Here is a 24,929-nt window from a genome sequence, read left to right as displayed (position 1 = left end):
GCCTATTAAAAACACAGAACAAAACAACAATTAAAATTTAAAATCATTAAATAATTAGGCTCCAATTAAAATCCCAGAAATTTAAAATACCCCAATTTAAAATCGTTATGTTAATAGCCCGGCCTGGCGGAACAACAGGGTCTTTACTGCGCAGCGAAACACCCGGAGGTCGGAGATCTTACGTATTTCCGGGGGCAGTTCATTCCACAGGGCTGGGACTCCCACAGAGAAGGCCCTCCCCCTGGGTGTCGCCAGCCGACATAACTTGACCAATGGCACCCTGAGGAGACCCTCTCTGTGGGAGCAGACTGGTCGGTGGGAGGCTATTGGTGGCAGAAGTCAGTCTCGAAGGTACCCGGGTCCTATGCCATGGAGCGCTTTAAAGGTGGTAACCAACACCTTGAATCACACCCGGAAGACCACTGGGAGCCAGTGCAGCTTGTGCAGGAGGGGTGTCACGTGGGCGCAACGAGTTGCACCCATAACCACCCGCGCGGCCGCATTCTGGACCAGTTGGAGCCTCCGAGTGCTCTTCAAGGGGAGCCCCATGTAGAGAGCATTACAATAGTCCAGCCGGGAGGTGACAAGGGCGTGAGTGACCGTGCGCAAGGCGTCCCGATCCAGAAAGGGCTGCAACTGGCGAATCAGGCGAACCTGATAAAAGGCCCCCCTGGCCACGGCCGTCATATGCTCTTCTAAAGACAGCCGTGCGTCCAGGAGGACACCCAGATTGTGAGCCCTCTCTGTGGGGGGCAAAGATTCACCCCCAATAGTCAGCGATGGCACCTGCTGACTATATCGGGGTGCCGGAAGCCACAGCCACTCGGTCTTGGAGGGGTAGAGTCTGAGCCTGTTCCTCCCCATCCAGGCCCGCACGGCCTCCAGGCAGCGGGACATCACATCCAGGGCATCGTTGGGGTGGTCTGGGGTGGAGATGTACAGCTGAGTATCATCAGCGTACAGATGACACTTCACCCCAAAACCACGGATGATCTCACCCAGCGGCTTCACATAAATGTTGAACAGGAGGGGCGAGAGGATCGACCCTTGCGGCACTCCCCATGCGAGATGCCTCGAGGTCGACCTCTGTCCCCCTGCCAACACAAACTGCGAGCGGTCGGAGAGGAAGGAGGAGAACCACCACAGAACGGTGCCCCCTATTCCTAACCCCCTCAACCGCTGCAGCATGATACCATGGTCGATGGTATCAAAAGCCGCTGAGAAGTCTAATAGGACTAGGACAGAGGAGCAACCCCTGTCCCGAGCCCTCCAGAGATCATCCACCAACGCGACCAATGCCGTTTCTGTGCTGTACCCCTGCCTGAAGCCCGACTGGTACGGGTCCAGATAGATAGCTTCATCCAGGTGCCGGGGAAGTTGTCGTGCCACCACGCTCTCAACAACCTTCACCACAAAATGGAGTTTGGAGACTGGACGATAGTTGGCTAATTCAGCTGGGTCCAGGGAAGGCTTCTTGAGGAGGGGCCTCACTACCGCCTCTTTCAAGGCAGCAGGAAAGGCACCCTCACTCAGAGAAGCACTTATAATCCCCTGGAGCCAGCCTCGTGTAACCTCCCGGGAGGCCAGCACCAACCAGGAGGGACACGGGTCCAATAAACACGTGGCGGCACTAATCTTACCCAGAACCCTGTCCACATCCTCAGGAGTCACAGGATCAAACTCCTCCCAGATAACATTCTCAAGACCTGCCCTCGTCTCCTCCCGTGGACTCATCCAGTCGGAGTCCAAGCCATCCCAAATCCGAGCGACTTTATCGTGCAGGAATTGCACAAAATCCTCAGCACGACCCTGCAAGGGATCTTCCCGCACTCCCCCCCCCCGAAGAAGGGAGTGGGTCACCCTAAACAAGGCGGCTGGGCGGTTCTCTGCAGATGCGATAAGAGCGGAAAAATGGTTAGATTTTGCCGCTTTTATCGCCACTAGGTAGGTCTTGATATAAGACCTCACCTGTGTCCGGTCGGAATCAGAATGACTAGTCCTCCAAATGCTCTCTAGGTGTCTTTTCCGACGCTTCATCTCTCTCAGCTCCTCAGAGAACCAAGGAGCCAATTGAGAACGGCATCGGGTCAGAGGCCGCAAAGGCACGACGTGGTCCAAAGCTCCAACGGCCGCCCTCTCCCAGGCGGCCACCAGCTCTTCAGTCGAGTCGTGTGTTAGGGTCTCAGGGAACGGCCCAAGCTCCGTCAGGAACCTTTCGGGGTCCATCAGGTGCCTGGGACGGAACCATCTAGTTGGTTCCGTCTCCCTGCGGCGGGGGAAGGTGGTAGGAAAGTCTAGTTGGAGGAGCGAATGATCTGTCCGTGACAAGGGTTTAATATCTAGGTCCCCTCTACCAAGATCATTCAACCACTGACCAGAGACAAAAATCAAGTCCAGAGTGTGTCCCCCTATGTGAGTTGAGCCTTGAACTAACTGGGTCAGGTCCATGGCCGTCATGGAAGCCATGAACTCCCGAGCCGCCTCTGACGCCTCACCCGCGGATGGAAGGTTGAAATCCCCCATGACGATAAGTCTGGGGGTATCAACCGCCACCCCGGCAATGACGTCGAGTAGCTCGGGCAGGGTCGCTGCCACGTGGCAGGGAGCCAGGTACATAGTCAGCAAACCCATCTGCACCCCACGGCCCCACTACACACAAAGGGACTCACATCCGGCTATCTGAGGAACAGTGGTCTCCCTCGGACAAAGACTTTCCCTAATAATCACCGCCACTCCCCCACCCCTCCCCTGGGCCCTTGGCTGATGAAATGCAGGGAAACCTGGTGGGCACATCTCAACGAGGGGGACCCCCCCCTCCTGGCCCAACCAGGTCTCCGTAATACCTGCCAGGTCCGCACCCCCCTCCAAAATAAGATCACAAATGAGGGGGGCTTTATTAACCACCGACCTGGCATTACACAACATCAGCCGCAGACCCTGGGCCTGAGACTCTACACAACCCAGGACACGAGTCACGCATTGGGGGCCGGAGTGCGCAATCGCTCGTAAACAGCGTATGCGCACCCCCGAGACTTGATATGACCCCCTGCGTCCACCATACCAGCCCCTCCCACTCATTATTTCAATTTCACAGCCCTTCCTGTTGTCCCCCTGCTCCCCGGTTAAATTTCCTTTCACGACCCTCCTGCCGCAACTAATCGACCCATCATCTCGCTCAGTCGCTATCTGGACCCCCCCAGGTCCACTTTTACAACCCCCTCCCTCCCTCCCGGGTCCCCTTAAAATTTTCTTTAAAAATTTAGCTAAAAAACCCCTCAACCCCCTCTTCGCTACATGCCATCTCTCGGGGTTCCAAAGCCCGTCATCAAGATAGGCCCTTGATAATGTGAAGGGCCAGGCCTGCGAGAGGGGGGAGTCTCGCAGCGCGAGAAGGTCGGCTTTTTGGAGCATCAACCGAACCAAAGATGGGAAAGAAAGGCCAGTCCGGGAGTCTATCATAGTCCAAAGGGATAACTGAGCATAAAGGTCACACAATGTCCATTTATTTATAGAGCTGGACTCCACTGTCCTCTCACGACAGGGAGAAGGTCCAATGTTCTTTTTCTCCAACGGAGGCTAATAGCCAACCATCCTCTCACGACGGCCGGTCCCGTTACAAGAATTAACAGGAACAGTGTTCTATCCTCCCCGTTGGGATACAGAAAATCCCTCAGTTCTTTCAAATGGTGCTCAGTCTCTCCTGCCAGCGAGGGCGTGAGTGGAACATGGTGGGGGGGGGGGGTCCAAAGTGTCCAGAGTGTAGCAGTTCATAAACCCCTCCCTCCATAAAAAAGGGGGGCGGGGGGGAGAGGGAGGGGGGGAAACAGTATCCCCAGAGGAGGATAACATCTCTTCCTCTGCCGATCTATAATTCCAGGCCTCCTCACCTCAGCTTCTCCTCTTCACTCTCAGCAGACTACCATTGCAGCATTCTGTGGCAGACGCCATCACCGGCGCCAGTGTCACCCCCCCCACCCCAGCACCATAACAGATGCATCTGGGGGGGGGGCAACCAGCGCCGCCAACTGGCCTCCACCGCCAGCACCGCCTTGGCTCTGCTGCTTTGAGTGTGGGGGGGAGGGGAGGAGGGGGGCATCGCCCCACGGCCGTTCGCACTACCGCCGGAGCCGCCATCCCCCTCCAACCCCTCTTCTTTGATGGAAGACAAAGACCGCAGCCAGATGACTCTCTGCGGCCATACCAAGCTGCTCCCACCATCGCTGCTACCGCCGTTACCGCTGCTGCCGCCGCCATCACTGCCATTGCCTTCTCGGCGCCCTCAGCTGTTTTTCGGCACCCTCATCGCCGCCATAACCTCGCGGGGCTCCAGGCAGTTCCACAGCACCCAGGGTGGTTCCACAGCGTCGCCGCCGCCGCTGCTATCAATTTTGCGGCGTTCCGCGGCATCCTCAGCACTCTCCAGGGCCTCTCCCAAACCACTAGCCCCTTGCTCCAACCACGATGTCACGAAGGGAGCAAAAATCCTCCCCAGGTTGGGCAGGGGCTCTCCTCGCTGGGGCTCGGGGTCGCAGATGGATTTAGCGACCCTACACCCCCCGAAAAGACCAAATAGCCCCCATCGTCAGACCGGGAGCTAAACCAACACCGCCATCTTCGAGCATGCGCAGTTAAAGGGATCTTTAAATCACTACATTAGACTGGTTCTTTAAATCACTACATTAGACTGGTTCTCAATACTACTAAAACTCTTTTCCATAACCTTTAATTGGACAAAACATTAGGACAACACTTTTTGAAACAAAGTACTTCAAATGGGCTAATTTATATAAGGCATCCATCATCCAGGACTCATGAAATGGAAATTTGGCAAATGTAATAAAGCTTTTTATGACACAAACATTATCATAAAACAGTTTGGGACAAGAGTACAAAATGTCAAAAAATATGTCCTGTGTTGATGTTTGATTGTGCTATATCAGTGGTCCCCAACCTTTCTGGCTCCATGGAGCGACAGTGGGAGGGGATGGTTTCACGCACACAGCTGTTGTGGCCCGCCAGCGGCCAGCAGAGCTGGCAGCAGATTCGGACAGTGAGGAGGTTGGGGAGGAACATGGGCCAGTCCTGGAGTCTGGAGAAGGCTCTGATGAGGGCTCTGCGTTGGAGGCAGTGAGGGGGCCAGGGCCATATGCCACTTATCAGCTGCCTTTGGAGTCAGACATCAGTGAGGCAGATGAACAGCTGGAGCCTGTTCCCAGTGTGCACATGCACAGAGTTGCCAGACGAAGGAAACAGCTAAAGAACAAGGATCGACTTGGGAGTAAGGCCACAGGTGGACCATGAATGGCCCCTCCCAGAGGGAATAAAAGAGGAGCAAAAGGGGAGTGGAGTTTGCAGGAGACAATTAATTCACTTAATTGGTTTGTGACACCTTGCCAGGTTTTGAAGATATCAGCCTGGCAGCTCTCCAAGCCAGATAAGGTCTGTGACTGTAAATTCTCCCTTGGAAGACTTTGCTGGATGTGAATGAGAAGAATTCACAGTAACTTAATAAAAAGGGGTTTATGTTGGGACAAGGAGTCTGCTTCATGCTCTTGGGAAGCCTAGGTCAGAACAGCAGCCTAGATCCTGTGCATGTGAAGATGAATCTTCGCTCACCTGCTGCTTTTATGGCCCGGTTCCTAACAGCTGCGGACTAATATCAGACTGTGGACCAGGGGTTAGGGACCTTTGTGCTATGGATTTCAACATAGTACCAATAAAGAATATTTGTAGTGTAGGAAGTTAGCACCCACCCCTTTCCTGGAAGAATGAAATATTTTAGGAAATATTACAAAGGCAGAATATTATATTTCCCTGGATGAGAAATGGAGAAACATGTTTTAAAGACAAAGCAGCTTCCTGCCTCCCCCACACACACCTTTGTTAATGGGCCATAATCTGCAACACAATAGCAACAGAAACTAATACAATGGGACCCATCTAGCAACCGAAACTCACCACATGGCACCTGGGAAGATTACATCAACTAGCAAGGCTAGCTAAGACCCCCACCCCCTGGGAGTCTGACAACCAATCAGGATACTCTTTCTGGGCCCCAGGAAGTTCAAAGCCAGAGAGGGCATAAAACCCAGGGATTCACTGCGTCTCGGCCTTTTTTCTGTTCAGGAACTCAAACCATGTGATCCTGTCCACCATTAAACCATCTTTCCAAGCAGTGTCTTTTTCCCCACTTGGAGCTGAACCCAGAAGGATATTTCTTCCTACAATTTGGCCCCCACAGATGGGACTCCAAGCTAACCTAACCAATGGACCTGGCCCAGGTAAGCCTCTCTTGGTAGCAGCAGACCCATTGAGTCTGTGGGTATGTTTTCGTGGACCTTGGCCATTTGGAACTAGGTTTTAAAGGGGTTTTGAGTGTTGAGCTCAAAGGCTGCTTGGAAAGAAGGTGAGTACCTCTAAATTTTAATTTTAAAGCATGGAAAATGTGTGTATGCCTGCATGTGTGTGAGGGCCCTTCTCCCAATCACAGCTGGATCTTGCTTCCTCTGTGCATTTCCTAACCGCAGAAAGACCAACAGTCTGGAGAGCATGGGGGTTTTGCCAGAGCACAGGACCTTCTGTTAGGGAAGGAGGAAGTGTGTGTGTGTGTGGGGGGATTCCATCCAGAAAACAGTCTGATTTCACCTCTTTGAGCGACCTCTAGCCGCACCTCTGCCTACTGCTAGCTCCACCGAGCTGTGACGGGTAGGATAGAGAAAGCAAGGGGTGTGTGTGTGTGTGTGTGTGTCACTGAACGTGAGACTTTGTGTTCAAAGGGAATGGAAGCCGAGCGGGTATTGAGTGAAAGTAAAGGGGTAATAAAAGGAAAAGAAAGTCTCCGGTGCCTTTAAAGAGAGCAACTCTGAGTATCTGTGTATAGACAGGGGAGGTGCTAGTACCCGCTGGAGGGGCAGCCAAGTCCTCCTGGATCTCTTTTTTTGATCCGAAAACCTAGCAGAATTCCCTAAAAGGAAGGTGTCCCGTACTTCGTGAGGGAATCGAAGTCCTTCCCAGATTTTTTTTTCCTGAAAACCGGATGAGGATAGATAGCCCGGCTAAACCAAAGGAGCCTTACATTTCAAGGATCATGGGAAGCTGTAGCTTGAGGGCAAAGGAAAATCCCCTGGAAGAGTTGATTGTGGCCTGGGATGCCAGGCAGACGCCAGTTTTAGCTGACATGAGTAAAAGGAAAGCCAGGAAATTGTGTAGAAAATGGGCACTGATAAAAGATGGCACCGGGAGACAAATTTGGCTAAATAAAGGTACTTAAGGCACACCCACCAAGCCACACCCACAGAACCGGTAGTAAAAAAAAATTGGATTTCACCACTGGCCTAATGTTAATCTAACATTAATCAGGCAACTCATCTTGGATCACCAGAGCCATGTAAAAGAAAAAAAGTTTCTTTTTTTCTCTCCCCACCCCCCCCAGCCTCCAGCTTGCTTACCTTAGCTGCTGATCGCATGACGATCGCAATCCATGCATCAGCAAGCAACTGAATCTCCCTGGCTGCAATCAAGCTCATCGGTGAGCAGCTCTTTCTGCCTGCCTGCCTTCCTGCCTAGACTTGTGGACTTCAACTCCCAGCAAAGCTGGCTGAGGAATTCTGGGAGTTGAAGTCCACAAGTCTTAAAGTAGCCAAGGTTGCAGACCCCTGTTCTATTGGGTAAGTTTTTTTCCCCTTTGGGAGCTTTTAAAAAAATAGTTAATTGGGGTTTTTCTTAGTTGTTCTTTTTTTAGACCTAGCCATTTAAAGTTTAGGAAGTTCTCCAGCGCGCTGCTTGGAGAATCCAAAAGCGAGGGTTATTCAACAGTCTAGCAGTCAGCACTGAGTGTATGTGTCTTTAAATTTTTTGGACACGCCCCCTTTGCTCATCAGAGGCTCAGTTTTTATTCACTCAGTCAGCTAATCAGACTTTTTTTTACTCATTTCTGGTGTCTAGACCTTGAATAAATGCTTCGCTTTTGGATTCTTCTATTCTGACCTTGGATTGAACTTGATTTTGATTTTGATTTGGCACTTTCAACTTGGTTTGGAAATAAAGGGAGTTTTCTCTTTATATTGCTTCTCTTTGGCGACTGCTGGGTGAGTCTTCTGGCCTACACCCTGTCTGGCCATATATATTTACGAATAGATAAGAAGCCCTGCCTTGCCAGGGAACCTTCTTCTAGTTTAAATTTCCTGTTGTGATTGTTGGGGCAGCTATTGAGTCCCTGCCCTGCTCTCAGCGGCATACTCGTATCCTTTTGGAGCCCTTTTTGCTGCTTTAGGGTCCCTGCCCTGCTCTCAGTGGCACACTCTTCCTACTCGCTCTTTTCCTGGCACGAGGGCTACTTCTGAGTAGCTGCATGCCTGTCACTGTGTGGGAAGGGTCGGATCGTCGCTGCAACCGATCCCCACATTTTTCACACCAGCGCTGGGGTTTCAGAGGCCGCCATTATGTCGGAGCACGCTTCCGCTCCTTTTGACCATTTTCTGCCCGGCAACAAGCTTGTGCATGCGCAGTAAGCCTCCTGATTGATTTTTGCCCGGGAAAAAGCTGCGCAAGCGCAGACTGCATTCCTATTGCAGTTCTGCCCGGCAACAGCACCGCAGCTGTGCAGAGAGCTTCCCTGTGCCTTTTCTTGCCCTTACAGGTCTGCAATTGCAGCTGGGGCTTCTGTAATTACCCACCAGCAGTAAAGCGGTAGATGAAAGGGAATACTCAGCGTGTGTTAAGGGCCAGTAGACGGTGGCAATGATTAAGCAGCCACTCTGGCGCCCTCTGCTGTTGGAAGGCTGTCTACAAGTTACAGTCCTTCTGGTATTTTCCTATATTGGTGTAATCAATGCAGCCCACCTTTATATGTTTTAAATTATGGGCCAAATTTATTTAATTATTTTAAATCTATTTTAACTTTTGTGTATAAAGTGTTTTACTTTTGGCTGTTCACCGCCCTAAGTCTGAAAGGAGAAGGGCGGTATAGAAATCTGAAATAAATAAATAAATAAATAAATAAATAAATAAATAAATAAATATGATTGATGCTTGCCTAGCTGGTGTTTTTTTCCTTCTGGCACAGGTCTGAGAAGGACTGTGCAAGGAAAGAAGTGGCGGGGAGCCGCTACCCCCAGGCAGCCTTCTGGAAATAAGAATAAATTAATGACATAATTAAAAATAATATAAAATAATTAAAATAAAATAATAAGCAAGGGGAATATGGAAAACATCAATTCCATAGGACATGTGTTTTTCTCATTTGTGCCAAACACCTGCTTACCTCTTTCTACTCATGTCTTCAGCACTTCTCAGCATGGATGACTGCGAGCTTTCCTCTGACTTGGAGCACAGTCCTGGAGCTTCTGAGGCTCCAGCTTCCCCGGGCCCTGCAAAGAAAAAGGCAAAAAAGCAGGATAAGCACGAGTCTACCACAGCTCCGGCTGTTTCAACGAGAAGCTGCACATCCTCATCGGCTGCCGCCAAGGATGCCAACAGACATCATAAGGCGCTTGAGCAACAATTTGATCAGGCTCAGCGACAGGCTCAGTCAACGGCCTCGCCTGCAATCGTTCCAGCTGCCGGCCCTGTAGGGCTTTCTGCGCCCCCTTCAGGGATCATGCCTTCTGGGTGCCAAGGTCACTCTCTTGTGACCGGTTCTTCTCCAATGCCCGCAGTGGTGAATTCTCCCGCTGCCCTCTCGCACGGCATAGCAGTTCCGGTGGATTTATCTTGTACATGGCCACCTACTCAGCACCCTCCTCCGGAGGCTACTTACACACCCATGGCCGCGGGGCTCCACCCGGGGGACCTTCACATGTCATGTTAGCATGTGACAATGTGACATAGAGAATCTCATTTCTCAAACTATATCCAGGACTTTGGCTGCTAGCGCACACCAACTTAATTTGTACAGGCCAGTTTCAATGGCTGCATCTCCTCCACCTCCTCCACCTCCGCCGCCACCTCCACCGCCACCTCCACCGCCCCCGCCTCCTCCTCCGGCTCATCAAGTCTCTCACTACGATGATCCGGCAGACCGCTGCTCGTCTCAGTTGGACTCTGCTCAAGCTGAGGACTCCTCTCTGGAGGATGAGGAGGCCCAAAGGGACATGGAGTTTTCCGACGATGATGACCTCCTTCCCGACAGACTGGCGTTTACTGGTCTATTCCGACCATCTCTATTTAAGTCCTTGTTGCACAAGGCGAAGTCATCTACTCATTTGGCCACCTCGGAGGGTCTCTCCGATCCGCCAACAATGTCGCAACCGCACGATACTCTGTTTAACATTCCTAAAACTGAACAAACCTACATTCCGTGTCCTCAACTTTTCATGGAAGTTGTGCAACGATCCTGGAACCTGCTGTCCTCTTTGCCGGCACCCACCAGTCTTGACCGTAAGTTATACTGTTCGGCCCCATCTCTCCAGGACGTCTTGGCCTTGCCAGTTGTGGATACGCCTGTAGCGAACTTGACTTCGTCCTCCTTGCTCCTGTCTCACGATATCGCCGACGGCCTTCGGACGGAGGACCGGAAGGCGGAAATCACAGTCCGCAAGACACACAACACGGCGGCCTGGGCGGTCAGGGCGGCGACCTCGGCGTCATTTTTCAACAGGGCGACCCTCATTTGGTTGCGCCAACTCCAAGAGCGTTTGCCACCGGAGGACACGAGGGTCCACCAGGACATTAATAAGATTGTTGCGGCCACAGAGTATTCTGCTGATGCTTCACTCAATGCCGCTAAATTCGCGTCTCATGCCCTGGTCTCGTCAGTGACGTCCAGGCGTCTGCTGTGGCTGAGGCACTGGATAGCGGACATGAAGTCAAAGTGGAGGCTTGCATCAGCCCCATATAAAGGGACTCATCTCTTCGGGGAGGCATTAGACCCGATTCTTGTGGAAGATAAGGACAAGCGCAAAGTCATGCCCTCGTCTTACCGACGGACCGAGCGCAAAATACCTTCATACAGCCAGAGGCAGCCCTTTCGAGCTGAACCCGGACCCAGCAGGTCCTTCGCCACAAGACAATACTCCCAAGGATTTGATCATCCCTATGACAGATCTTCCTTCCGAGATCGTGGCAGACGCTCGGCCCCACCCAAACGCCCTTTCAGAGGTACAGGGACCCGTGCCTTTCGAAGAGGCAAATGACGCCTTCCATCACCTTCCCATTGGCGGCCGCCTTCAGCACTTCGCAGCCCAATGGGAATCGATGACGTCGGATGCATGGGTACTCCAGACGATCCGGCTGGGATTGACCTTGGAGCTTCGATCCTGCCCCCACAACAGGTTCATCCAGTGCCCTGTGTCGTCCAACCCAACCAAACGTCGACTGATGGAGGTGGAGATACAACATCTCATCGACATTTGTGCCATAGAGCCGGTTCCCACAGAACACCGTGGGACCGGTTTCTATTCAATCTTTTTCCTGGTTCCAAAACATTCTGGAGGCTGCCGGGGGATCCTGGGCCTCAAAGAACTGAACAAATACATCCTTTATCATCAGTTCAAAATGCAATCCCTGAAATCTATCTTGGGATGCATCCGAGTGGGAGATTGGATGACCTCAGTGGACTTCAAGGAGGCCTATCTCCACATCCCGATCCAGCCTTCTCAATGTCGTTTCCTCCTCTTTTCTTACAAACATCGGCATTTTCAATACAGGGCGATGTCCTTTGGACTTTCATCCGCCCCCAGGACCTTTACAAAGATCTTGTCGGCCGTAGCTGCACATCTTCGGCAGATGCCAATCAGAGTACTTTGTTATTTGGACGATGTGCTCATCTTGTCGTCCACACAGACCCAAGCCGCACGGGATCTGGCCACGGTTTGCCACTGCCTTCAGCAACACGGCTTCTCCTTGAACCTGCCGAAGAGCCACTTGAGCCCCACTACCAGGATCTTACACCTGGGTTCTGTTATAGATTCCAGCAAGGGTCTGGTCTTCCTGTCCCCGGACCGATGCCGCAACATCCAGACATTGATTTGTCAGATTCTCTCGCTCCAGTCCGTCCCTCTCTTGCTCCTGTCTCGTCTTCTCGGGAAGATGATTTCATGCATCTCCATTGTCCCGTGGGCGCGTTTTCATGGTCGCCAGCTTCAATGGTTCATGCTCCCGTACCAGCGTTCCCGCCACAGCAATTCCACGGCTCGAGTATCCCTCCCAACAGAGGTTCGCAGGTCTCTTCGCTGGTGGACTTCGTCGGCTCTAACGAAGGGCTGCGCCTTCTTGGAACCACATCGTCTCACGATAACGACTGATGCCAGCCTTACCAGCTGGGGCGCTCACATGCATTCCCAAGTTGCTCAGTGCAGTTGGTTGCCGGCAGATCGCCAGAACGAAATCAACTGGCTGGAACTTCCTCCAATTCCACTCATCGATGGAGGGTCACCACGTGCTGGTCCGGATGGACAACGTGACAACGATGGCACACGTGAACCGCGAAGGGGGCACCCGCTCGAAACCGCTGATGGACGAGGCATCCCGGTTGCTGACTTGGGCGGAGTGCCACCTCCTCTCCCTCCGGGCACAACACATATCCGGGACGACGAACATCACTGCGGACTGGTTGAGCAGAATGCAGATAGACAACTCAGAATGGCGCCTTCACCTGGACATCTTCCGCGAGCTGCCCCACCACTTCGGGGCCCCCGTCATTGACCTGTTCACCCGTCAGGACAACGCCCAGCTCCCTCAGTTCTTTGCTCGCCACCCTTGTCTGCAAGCGGAGGGGATCGACGCACTTGCAATTCCCTGGCCTCCGGGGCTGCTATACACCTTTCCCCCGATTCCGCTTATTCCACGACTCGTCCGCAAGATCCTGCGCGAGAAGGCAGAAGTCCTGCTTATCGCTCCACACTGGCCACGGAGGGCCTGGTACGCGGACCTATTGAATCTGTCAGTCGCCCCTCCATGGCGCATTCTGGACAACAGGATTTCTCTCAGCCAGGGGGTCATACTGCACCCAGAGCCCCAATGGCTGCAGTTGACCGCCTGGCGTTTGAGAGGATCCTTCTGAGATGGGACAACATCTCAGGGAAGGCTATCTCTACTATCCAGGCGTCACGACATCCCTCCACGTGCCGCATCTACAACGCCACCTGGGCTTCATTCTGCATTTGGTGGTCCTGGGCCCATACGGACCCTACCTCCACATCTGTCTCTGAGGTGATAGATTTTCTCCAAGACGGACTGGACAAGGGGCTTGCCCCGAACACGCTCTGTTGACAAGTGGCAGCCTTGTCTACAGTCCTCTCGGCCAGGAACGACTTACCTCTCTCACATGACACGAGGATCCGGGGGTTTCTCAGGGGTGCAGCGAACCTAAGGCCTCCGGTCGTTCACTGCTACCCGACCTGGTCCTTCACATGCTTACACAAACCCCCTTCGAACCATTAGGCTCTGTCAGCCTGTGGTTTCTCACCTTAAAGACTGCCTTTTTGGTTGCGATCACCTCGGCCCACCGTGTTTCTGAGCTGGCCGCCCTATCCATATGAGAAGATCTCTGCACTTTCTATCCTAACCAGGTGGTCCTTCGGCTTGATCCGTCGTTCCTGCCTAAAGTCAATTCCCTCTACCACTGTCAGCAGGAATTGGTTCTCCCAGACTTCTGCCCGGACCCGAGACATCCGCGAGAGGCCCAATGGCACACATTAGATGTCCGTAGAGCCTTACGCAGGTATATTTGGAGGATTTGGCATTTACATAAGTCGGAGGCGCTGTTCGTCTCTTTTCTGCCCGCAACGATGGGACAAAAGGTTTCCTCGTCCACCATCGGGAGATGGCTGAAAGCCTGCATTTCCAAGGTGTACATGCTTCAGGACAAGCCGGTTCCCAGAAGGATCCTACCTCATTCCACACAAAGTGCATCCACCATGGCTGCTTGGGTGACTCAGGCCAACATCGCTGACATCTGCAAGGCAGCAACATGGACGTCGCTGAATACTTTCATCCGCCACTATAGAGTTGATTCGTACGCCTCGGCTGACACCTCGTTCGGTCGGCGAGTTCTACAAGCAGTGTGTTCTGCTCCGGTCACGCATGTGCAGCCTTCTGCCCTCCCTATGTAAAACTTGCTTGGGCATGTCCCTCGCTTTTGGATTCTCCAAGCAGCGCGCTGGAGAACGGACGTTGCCTACCTGAATGTCCCTTCTAGGTGCTCTGCTGGAGAATCCAACCCACCCGGTAAGGCTGCTGAATCTGGAACTACACACGTCTCCTTGAACTGTTTCTTCGTGAACAAAAACTGAGCCTCTGACGAGCAAAGGGGGCGTGTCCAAGAAATTTAAAGGCACATACACTCAGTGCTGACTGCTAGACTGTTGAATAACCCTCGCTTTTGGATTCTCCAGCAGCGCGCCTAGAAGGGACGTTCAGGTAGGCAACGTCCGTTTTAAATTTAGCTGCTTTTATATAAAAATAAAAATAAAATAAAATAAAATAATATTTGTGCAGCTTTCTGAGATTTTGTGTGTTTCTGTAGTGTTTCACTCTAACTACACAAACACACAAAATCTCACAAAGCTGGATGTGGAATTTTGTGTGTGTAAAGTGTGAAAGTTGGTTTTTTGGGCTTTTTGTGGCTGTGTGAGGTTCCTGCTTGTTGCAGAGGCCATTTTGGGTCTAGCACAGCTGCTTTTACATTGTGGGTGAACCAGTTGTGTTGTGTTGTGTTGTGTGTGTGTAAAGTGTGAAAGTTGTTTTTTTGGGCTTTTTGTGGCTGTGTGAGGTTCCTGCTTGTTGCGGGGCCATTTTGAGTCTAGCACAGCTGCTTTTACATTGTGGGTGAGCCAGTTGTGTTGTGTTGTGTTTTGTAGGTTAAAAAAGGGCAAAGAAGTGACATTGACTTGGCCACGCCCACCCAGTCACCTTACCACCAAGCCACGCCCACTAATTAAGCCACGCCCACAGAACCGGTAGCAAAAAAATTTAGATTTCACCCCTGCCTGAAACATTTTAAATAGCAGACTTTGGCTCAGATCAGCCTTTCCCATCTCCAGTTTGAGGCAGGAAGTGAAAACCCAAGCAACACAAAAACAAGACAGAATTCATAACAAGCAACCCCCTTCAGTATTCTGCATCCATGTGATACCAGACAACTGGCAGTAGAAAACGACCATCTGCTGGAGTGTCTTATATGGTTTGTCACCCTTTCTCCAAGAGCATTAAGATTTTCAAGAATTGTGCTGCAAAGGATAGATAATATGTCCAAGAGACACAATAAATGAAAGGTGAGGAGACTAGCAATCTCTTGATAAGAATCAGGTGAGGCAAAGATTCTTTGTTGGGTTCTCAGCTATGGCACAAGAAGTCTCATCTGTAACCCACCGAAATGAAATGCCCCAATCTGTTGAGACTTAAGCAACCAGCAAAATTCAAACTACTAAACCCCTCCCCCTCCTACTTTAATGTGGTTGCTATTGGCACAGGTAGGCCTGATTGAGAATTGAGACAATTTAGGCACTTTCCTGCTCACTTGCAAGGATATCTTCAAGGCATCCCAATTCCAGGGAAGCCATCTGCTCATCCAAACTTATTCTATTTGGATTCAGCTGGAATCTGCCTTCCTCTATCTTAATTCTATACTTTGATCTTTGAGCATGAAAAAGGGCTGGTTTTTAGCCACCTTTGTTGGCAACTTTTCAGAGATTTGAAAAGCATTATGTACCCTTTAGTTTTCTCAATATGCTCATGAAATTTAGTTTCTTGTCCCCAGGATCATCTTTGTAGTTTTTGTGAAACTTGCTTCAATTCTTCTGAATCTTAAAAAGTAGTACCCAGTATTGAATTTTTAGAATAGAATAGAATAGAATAGAATAGAATAGAATAGAATAGAATAGAATAGAATAGAATAGAATAGAATAGAATAAATTCTTTATTGGCCAAATGTGATTGGACACACATGGAATTCAAGGTGTGGATCCAACTAATGCAAAATGAATAGAAATTATTACTTATGATTTGGAAATTATACTTCCCTTGAAAGAGCCTAAAATATTCGCCTTCTTTGCATCACTACCCTGCTGACTCAGATTGTTTATGATGAACTGCTATTCTAAAGCCTTTTCCCTAAATGTTACTGCCAAGCCCCATCCTATATTTATGCATTTGTTGTCTGAGGGATGACTTTGCATTTGTCTGTTCAATTTCACTGTTATTTTCAAGCCATTCTTTAAAAATTTTACAAGAAAATTTTGGATTTTTTTCCCAGAGCATTAGTTATCCCATCCAATTTTGTAATATCAGTATATTTAATAAGCATTTTCCTCACCCAAATTATTTACAAAAAATGTTGAAAAAAATTGAGCTAAGGAAGGAGGATGGAACATTATGGTACCTGACTCAATATTTCCCTACAATTTGATGAGAAACTGTCAATGAGGGTGATTTTCAACATCAATCCACTTGTGCCACATTGCCCAAAGTTAGCTGGTTAACTCAAGAACTAAAAAAATCATCCACTCAAAATACAAGCCGGTATTTCCAGCGTTACTGATATTGATAGCCCTACCATACCCGGGGGGGGGGGGGGAGCTATCCTTCTCTGAAAAATACTACATGGACCCATCATGCTAATGAAATAGAACAATGGAAAAAATCTCACTTTATTTCCAGAATTACATAGCCGGAAAAAAACAGTGAATAAAATAATTTTGTCTTGCTTGCATGATGTCATTCATTCCTCGTCCACAGAACACAAAGGGAATTTTGAAAAATACCAGTGAGACAACAGTGTGGACGGCAGAATGCAGATCGTCAGGTATTTTTCGTCTTCATCTGCTGCTTCAAAACTGCTCTCGAAGCTTATCTCGCCGCCTTTGTAACTTGGGAAGCAGGATGGAAGCACATTTAAACCACAGGCCGAGGCTGCTGGGTCATCAGGACACCAAAGCGTTTCTTGATGGTGATCCTGTGTTGAGAATATTTGTCATCCGGAGAGAAGTGAGCAGGGTGGGCTGAACATGTTGGCTGGCCGGATGGATCCATTTTCTACAAAGCAAGACAGAACCGTGTGTCAATTTCAAGAAGATCACATATTGACTTTAAATCAAACATATTCCATCTTAAAGCCTTGTGGGCCCCTACCTCTCAGATAAAACTATTGCTTAGTGCATTGTAAGCCGCCCTGAGTCTCTGGAGAAGGGCGGCATATAAATCAAATTAAAAAAAACAACAGCTGTATGAGCATAATTTATTGGAAGCTCACTGGAACCCTATCCAGAACATAGAATAGAATAAAATTCTTTATTGGCCAAGTGTGATTGGACACACAAGGAATTTGTCTTGGTGCATACGCTCTCAGAGTACATAAAAGAAAAGATACAATCGTCAAGAATCATAAGGTACAACACTTAATGATAGTCATAGGGAAACAGTCAATATAAATCTTAAGGATACCAGCAACAAGGTTACAGTCATACAGTCATAAGTGGGAGGAGATGGGTGATAGGAACAATGAGAAGATTAATAGTAATGCAGACTTAGTAACCAGAACATGTGCAAAGTATTAAAGACCATGAAAAATCAGTGCTGAGCTGCTCAGTACTCTACACAGGAATTGTGCTACAAATGCTTCTCTTTAATTCAGAGAAGTATATTCAACCACCAATCAACTGACGACCTAAGCAAACTGGAAAGTGCTAACAGAGGTTAAAGTCTTCCTGCAGTTCTCCCCGGAGTTTTTATTTTCACCCACACACACACAGAGACCCAGCTCTGGGAAAAGCTCAGCATATGTCCCTTGATTGATACCAATGTGCTCTCTTATCAAAAACAGGTCTAACCTTAGACAATCAGTGACTCCATGGAGGTCATCATTTCAGAGGTATTTCCTTACCAGATTCCTCAGTGTCTTCAACAATGACAGAGCTTCTAATGAACTGCCTTCACTGGAAAAGCTGGGATTCATTCAGAGATGTATCTCTGCCTTGAAAATAGCCCATGTTGAACTGATGGATCCTCGGTGCTCTCTGTGCTGGGTTATTTTCTTTCAGACGTTTCAATACCCAAACTGAGTAACATCATCAGTGCTAGATGTTCAGGGATGATGTTACCTGGTTGGATAATGAAATGTCTGCAAGAAAACAACCAAGCTCAGAGAGAGCACCAAGGACCCCTCAATTTAACCCTAAGCTACAAATATTCTCTATTGGTACTATGTTGAAATCCATAGCACAAAGGTCCCTAACCCCTGGTCCACAGTCTGATATCGTGTCAAATAAAATGTCTAAATCTTGTACAGATCCCCACACCATGGTTCAGCATGGGTTAACTCACTCAAACCCATCATCCCCACAACCCCACCTTACCTTTGACTCCTCCCTCCGGATATAAGAGTTCATCCACCAGGGCGCCTCCCTCAGATCCAGTTGAATATCTGTAAGGTATAGATGTAAGGTCAGATACATATATGCTTGGACCTATATCATACCTTCACTTACGAATAAATAAGCTATACCAACTATTGTGTTGTGCTGAAAGTTATTGGGCTAGATCCTTCGACCTAACATATCGGTCCGCAGCTGTTAGGAACCGGGCCATACAAGCAGCAGGTGAGTGAAGATTCATCTTCACATGCGCAGGATCTAGGCTGCTGTTTATTTATTTATTATTTATTAGCTCAATTTATATGCCGCCCTTCTCCGAAGACTCAGGGCGGCTTACAATGCACTTATAGCAATAGCCTTCATTCTTCTGTATATACCTGCTTATTAGGGCTTTTGGCCCCCCCATAAGTGGTGTTTCTACAAAGTCAGCTTATTGCCCCCACAGTCTGGGTCCTCAATTTACCTACCTTGAAAGGATGGAAGGCTGAGTCAACCTTGAGCCTGGTGAGATTTGAACTCGCACTAATTGCAGGCAGCTGGCAGCTAAGTGCTACATAACAGCACTTAGTCCACTGCACCACCTAGGCTTCCCAAGAGCATGAAGCAGACTCCTTGTCCCAACATAAACCCCTTTTTATTAAGTTACTGTGAATTCTTCTCATTCACATCCAGCAAAGTCTTCCAAGGGAGAATTTACAGTCACAGACCTTATCTGGCTTGGAGAGCTGCCAGGCTGATATCTTCAAAACCTGGCAAGGAGTCACAAACCAATTAAGTGAATTAATTGTCTCCTGCAAACTCCACTCCCCTTTTGCTCCTCTTTTATTCCCTCTGGGAGGGGCCATTCATGGTCCACCTGTGGCCTTACTCCCAAGTCGATCCTTGTTCTTTAGCTGTTTCCTTCGTCTGGCAACTCTGTGCATGTGCACACTGGGAACAGGCTCCAGCTGTTCATCTGCCTCACTGATGTCTGACTCCAAAGGCAGCTGATAAGTGGCATATGGCCCTGGCCCCCTCTCTGCCTCCAACGCAGAGCCCTCATCAGAGCCTTCTCCAGACTCCAGGACTGGCCCATGTTCCTCCCCAACCTCCTCACTGTCCGAATCTGCTGCCAGCTCTGCTGGCCGCTGGCGGGCCACAACAGCTGTGTGCGTGAAACCATCCCCTCCCACTGTCGCTCCATGGAGCCAGAAAGGCTGGGGACCACTGATATAGCACAATCAAACATCAACACAGGACATATTTTTTGACATTTTGTACTCTTGTCCCAAACTGTTTTATGATAATGTTTGTGTCATAAAAAGCTTTATTACATTTGCCAAATTTCCATTTCATGAGTCCTGGATGATGGATGCCTTATATAAAGTAGCCCATTTGAACTAAACCACATGGAGCTTTCCTGCCTAAGGAATAAGGGAGGGGGCTAGCTAAAGAGGCAGATTTCACATTTCCTGTTTTGTTACTAACTGAAAAGTAAAAAGATGCGTGTCATAAAGAAAGTCTTTTGTTCAGAATATAAATAGAATGCATGTCTGAACCTTTGGGCCAAAATAAAAGCTATTTCTGATCTCGAAATTCATCTCCGTTGTTTTTCTGCAACATTTTTTGTCGACTCCGCCGGGACTTGAAGTGATTATTTCGCTGCGGGCGGAAAAGACCAGCCAGTGCCCGGGTGGGGCCATCCTGCCCAACCTTCAAGGTGCCTCTGAGAGTTTTTCTCTGGAAGGAAGCAGATGGCCCCTCTGGGTACTCGGTGGCTCTGACCGACCCAAGAACTAAAACGAGATCAAAATAAGCTAATAGATAAACGCCAGCTGAGAAAGAAAAAAGAAGACGCCTGCAGGCAAGTATTGTGGGAATTATAGGCCTACTCCTTGAGAGTAGAAGAGGGAGATTGATCACCTCCCTGGGTCCGGGAAACGTCTCTTCCTAACGGAACTGGCATATCCTAATGAGACTCTAGAACTGTGTGGGTGGTTAAGCCATTGCAGTTCCTGTTGGTGGCTGTTGGAACTCCAGCACCGCAGGTCAATGGCAGTGTCTTAGAAAATGGGTGGCAAATAGTAGTGAAACAGAACCCTGACTGACTTCACAAATGGCAAGTAGAAGTCATGCAAGTCTGTGTGGCTCGAGTGAGAGAAAATCCCAAATGTCAGGTCAGAAAGAGTCACCCTGAAAAGAAACCTATCTTAAAGACTGCAACCTATGAAGAAGAGAGACCGCCCTGAAATGCCAGCTTGTGCAGCATTGCAAATGCCAAGGGGACTGAGCCCCAGATACTCTGATAAGGCAGGACGTAAAGTGAAATTTGGTTATAAGAGTGAAATAATACGGGGTCAGCCTAGAGGATCTCTGAAGGGCCCCTGTGACTTGAGAAAGTTGCAGAGTACAAAAAGTTAAACCGCAGAATTAACACACTTTCTACAGTTGGAGAGTTCAAGAAGTCAAACCGCAGAGGTGCTATGTTAAAATGCAGAACTAACCCACATGGAGCTTCCTGTTCAGGCAATAATGGGAGGAGGGAGAGAGCCCAACATGTAGGAGGTTTATTTCACATTTCCTGTTTTTTGTTCTATAAAGATACGTGTCTTAAAGAAGGACTTTTGTTCAGAATGTAAAAGAGAATGCATGTCTGAACCTTTTGGCCAAAATAAAAAAGCTATTTCTGATCTCGAAATTCATCTCCGTTGTTTTTCTGCAACATTTATGGTGACTCCGCCAGGACTGAAGCGAGATTTCGCTGCGGGCGGAAAAGACCAGCCGGTGCCCGGACGAGGCCATCCTGCCCAACCTTTAAGGCTCCTCTGAGAGTTTTTCTCTGGAAGGAAGCAGATGGCCCCTCTGGGTACTCGATGGCTCTGACCGACCCAAGAACTAAAAACGAGATCAAAAATAAGCTAATAGATAAACGCCGGCTGAGAAAGAAGAAGAAGACGCCTGCAGGCAAGTATTGTGGGAATTGTAGGCCCACTCCTTGAGAGTGGAAGAGGGAGCCTGATCACCTCCCTGGGTCCGGGAACATCCCTTCCTAATGGAACCGGCGTGTCCTAATGAGACTCTAGAACTGTGTGGGTGGTTAAGCCATTGCAGTTCCCATTGATGACCGTGGAACGTCCGGCGTCTTGGGTCAATGGCAGTGTCTTAGAAAATGGGTGGCAAATAGTAGTGAAACAGAACCCTGACTGACTTCACAAATGGCAAGTAGAAGTCATGCAAGTCTGTGTGGCTCGAGTGAGAGGAAATCCCAAATGTCAGGTCAGAAAGAGTCACCCTGAAAAGACACCTATCTTAAAGACTGCAACCTATGAAGAAGAGAGACCACCCTGAAATGCCAGCTTGGAATACGACATTTGAAGCCCATGTCCAGGATCCGTCTGTGTGTGGTGGCTCTTGATGCACTGACTCCAGCCTCAGTCCACTCCTTGTGAAAGTCCCCAACACTTTTGAATGGCCTTTTCCTGACAATCCTCTCCAGGCTGCGGTCATCCTTGCTCCTTGTGCACCTTTTTCTTCCACACTTTTCCCTTCCACATAACTTTCTATTAATGTGCTTTGATACAGCACTTTGAGAACATCCAACTTCTTTTGCAATTACCTTTTGAAGCTTTCCCTCCTTATGGAGGGTGTCAATGATGGTTTTCTGCACAACTGTCAGGTCAGCAGTCTTTCCCATGATTGTGATTCCTTCTGAACCAGACTGAGAGACCATTTAAAGGCTCAGGAACCCTTTGCAGGTGTTATGGCTTAATTAGCTGATTAGAGTGGGACCCTTTGAGCCTAGAATATTGAACCTTTTCACAATATTCTAATTTTCTGAGATTGTGAATGTGGGGTTTTCATGAGCTGTAAGCCATAATCATCAAAATTATGACAAATCAAGGCTTGAACTATCTCGCTTTGCATGTAATGAGTCTATCTCATATATTAGTTTCACCTTTTAAGTTGCATTACTGAAATAAATGAACTTTTGCACGATATTCTAATTTTTCGAGTTTCACCTGTAATGTCAGAAAGAATCACCCTTCATAGGACTGCAACCTATGAAGAAGAGAGACCACCCTGAAATGCCAGCTTGTGCAGCATTGCAAATGTCAAGGGGACTGAGCCCCAGATACTCTAAAGCAGAAGCACTTCAGTGCATAGCTTACATCAATAGCCTCCACTCACTATGTGCCCATGCAAGTGAAAAAAGAAAAGAAAATTTGTTGTTCCTTTTTCCTGTGAAAATCCCAAAAGCAAACCCCAGGATTTTTAGGAAATTGTGAAGCTGTGAAATGTAGAAGGTGTCCGTAGTCTGTGTTGGGGCAGCAGGTCCTCCCAGATTTCCGTTTATAAGAGGGGTCTGAGAATCAGTGGCAGAACTGATGTTGTGTAGCCCGGCTGAACCAAAGTGTAAAACCCCACATAGAAAGGGGAAACATAGGAAGTTGCAGCTCAAGGATGGTAGATACCCCTTCAGGAAATTTATTTGAGCCAGGGACAAGAGGCAGATGCCTGTCCTGGCCAGCCTAAAGAAGAGAAAGGAAACAGATGTAGGAAAGGGGCCTTGCTGAGGGATGACACAGGAAAACCAATTTGGCAAAATAAAGGTCCTTAAAAGAAAAAGTGGAGTTCAAACTTGCTCATGAGAGCCCTGGCTAAGGTCTCTATACATTTTAGAACTTTAAAATTAAGCCAACGCCTGCTGGGAGATCCAAGCTAGAAAGAGCTAGATAGAACATCCCAGGGCAGAGAAAAAGTGAGAAGTTCACTAAAACAATTAGAAAGAATCCCCACTGCAAATAGACCTGACTAGTCCTTAAAGGAGAAATACTGCAGTGTTATAAAGATTCTGATAATTTACCATTCTTAAAAGAACCAGATAACTCTGAAAGAACTAAGAATAGAGAAGAAAATTGTTATTGTTCTTCCCACCCGGGGTTTAGCAGGTAATAAAAAAGGAAAAGCCTGTCTAAATGGGAAGACTCAGATAATTGAATTGATTAAATTTGATATGATTCTGTTAAAAATTAATTGTTAAGATCTGTGCATTCCCTAATTCAACTAAAATTTAAGGCGGGAATGACTAGTGTGTGTGTCTTAAGTCTTTTGTGTACCTTCAAGGTAACTGCAACTGCCTGATTGTTATGAGTAAATGCCTAACTCTGTATATATCAATGCATGGGTTGACCCCTCCTCCCTCACCTAGCCCTTCCCATGACCCCTCCTTACCTTGACTCCACCCTCGCAGTACATAAGCCCGTGCACAGGGACCCACCAGGCCAGTTCCAGATGTGTACCTGAAAGAAAAACAAATGATGTAAATAAATACCTTTGAAACAAAGACAAACCGTGTCTGTGGTTATTGGGCAAGATCCTTGGAAAATAATTCACAAGATGGTAGCAGAGGATGGTTATGCCCAATAACCAGGAATAATACCTAAGATGGAAGGAAGGATGAACACAAGGTCCATCACCAGACTAATGGCAGAGCTGCAGGAATCCGAAGGCGCCACAGCCAGAATTCCAACTGCCATGGAAGTGGGAGACCTGGACCAGACAAACAGAAGCGTGAGGCCAAAAGAAAATGCAGCCAGGCATGCCAGGAATGAATCGCCCAAGAGAGATGAGCTGAAAGAGACCATACAAAAAATGATGGAGGCCTCCATCAGCAAGAGGGAGCTTCTCGCGAAACTCCGGGACCTGCTAGATGACCACGGAGCAGCGATGAGCCCCCAGGAACAAGACTACGAGACTGCCAGACCGGTAAGGGAAAGATACCCCCTGGCAGGGACCCAGGACCTAAACGACTCCAGTTTCGTGCCATGCTCCCGGCGGCCATCTTGGGACGGCCGCCGACCAATGGGAAGCCAGGATTCAAATTTAATGGCGCGAAATGAAAGAAACCCCAAGACAAATGTGGGAATTACAAAAACATCCCAGAAGGGAGATACCAAGGCATCAGGAGCTCGCCTGCCGAGCTCGAAGACAGAAAGACACCTGAGACCCCAGCAACAGTAATCGGCCCTGCACGCGACCCCCTCGCGCCAGCCACAAACTGCAGGGAGACAACCGCGAGCCGAGGGGACTACGAGGGGGCCATCGATGATGATACATCACCCCAGCTCCTCCACCCGAGGACCACACACCGCGAGGGCGATCGCCAAGCACCGATCGCACACAAGACATGCCGATGGCAGGACTCAAACTCACCACCCACCACACCAGCAACACAAGACCCGAGGGAAGGGGAGCGCGCCAGCTACTCACCCTCCATGCGACCTCCGCCAGGCTTCCTCACACGTCCAGGGACCAGCGACCAGGGATCGGGACCTCTGACCCCCGCCGCCGCGCCGCCAAATCCCAGAAGTCCTCAACTTACAACCTCCTCGCCTCCTCGCCTCTCTCCAGCTTCCAGCAGGGATCCAGCCACCCACCGATGGATGCCTGCCTCCAGGGACGAAGCCGGATACCCCAGGGGTACGTCCGAACCCCCAACCATAGGCCTAGGCCGAGGCCTAAGAGCAGCAACAGCCAGCTACTCACCCATCGACTACAGACGTGAAATAGGCTTCGCGCATGCTCAATTGGCCCCTGTAAGAAGAGAAGAGGAGAACATAAATACAAGTCAGTACAGAGTCG

At 49.1% G+C, this 24,929-nt stretch overlaps 1 protein-coding gene across 1 annotated transcript in view; it reads right to left on the bottom strand.

Moving 5' to 3' along the window:
• Nucleotides 1-16,784: 16,784 nt before the first annotated feature.
• NOP10 (NOP10 ribonucleoprotein) overlaps nt 16,785-24,929 on the bottom strand; it is a 42,744-nt gene continuing 34,599 nt past the window's right edge. The window contains exon 2 of the mRNA XM_070944533.1: nt 16,785-16,971. Within this exon, the coding sequence (XP_070800634.1) occupies nt 16,831-16,971 (141 nt within the window). The 3' untranslated portion in view covers nt 16,785-16,830. The remainder of the gene's footprint in view (nt 16,972-24,929) is intronic.

The sequence above is a fragment of the Pituophis catenifer genome, unplaced genomic scaffold, assembly GCF_029215685.1.
Source record: "Pituophis catenifer annectens isolate HBS135680 unplaced genomic scaffold, rPitCat1.0.hap2 SCAF_5, whole genome shotgun sequence".
Taxonomy (NCBI): Eukaryota; Metazoa; Chordata; class Lepidosauria; order Squamata; family Colubridae; genus Pituophis; species Pituophis catenifer.
The sequence above is the reverse complement of the archived record's forward strand: the minus strand, read 5'-3'. Positions and strand labels throughout refer to the sequence as shown.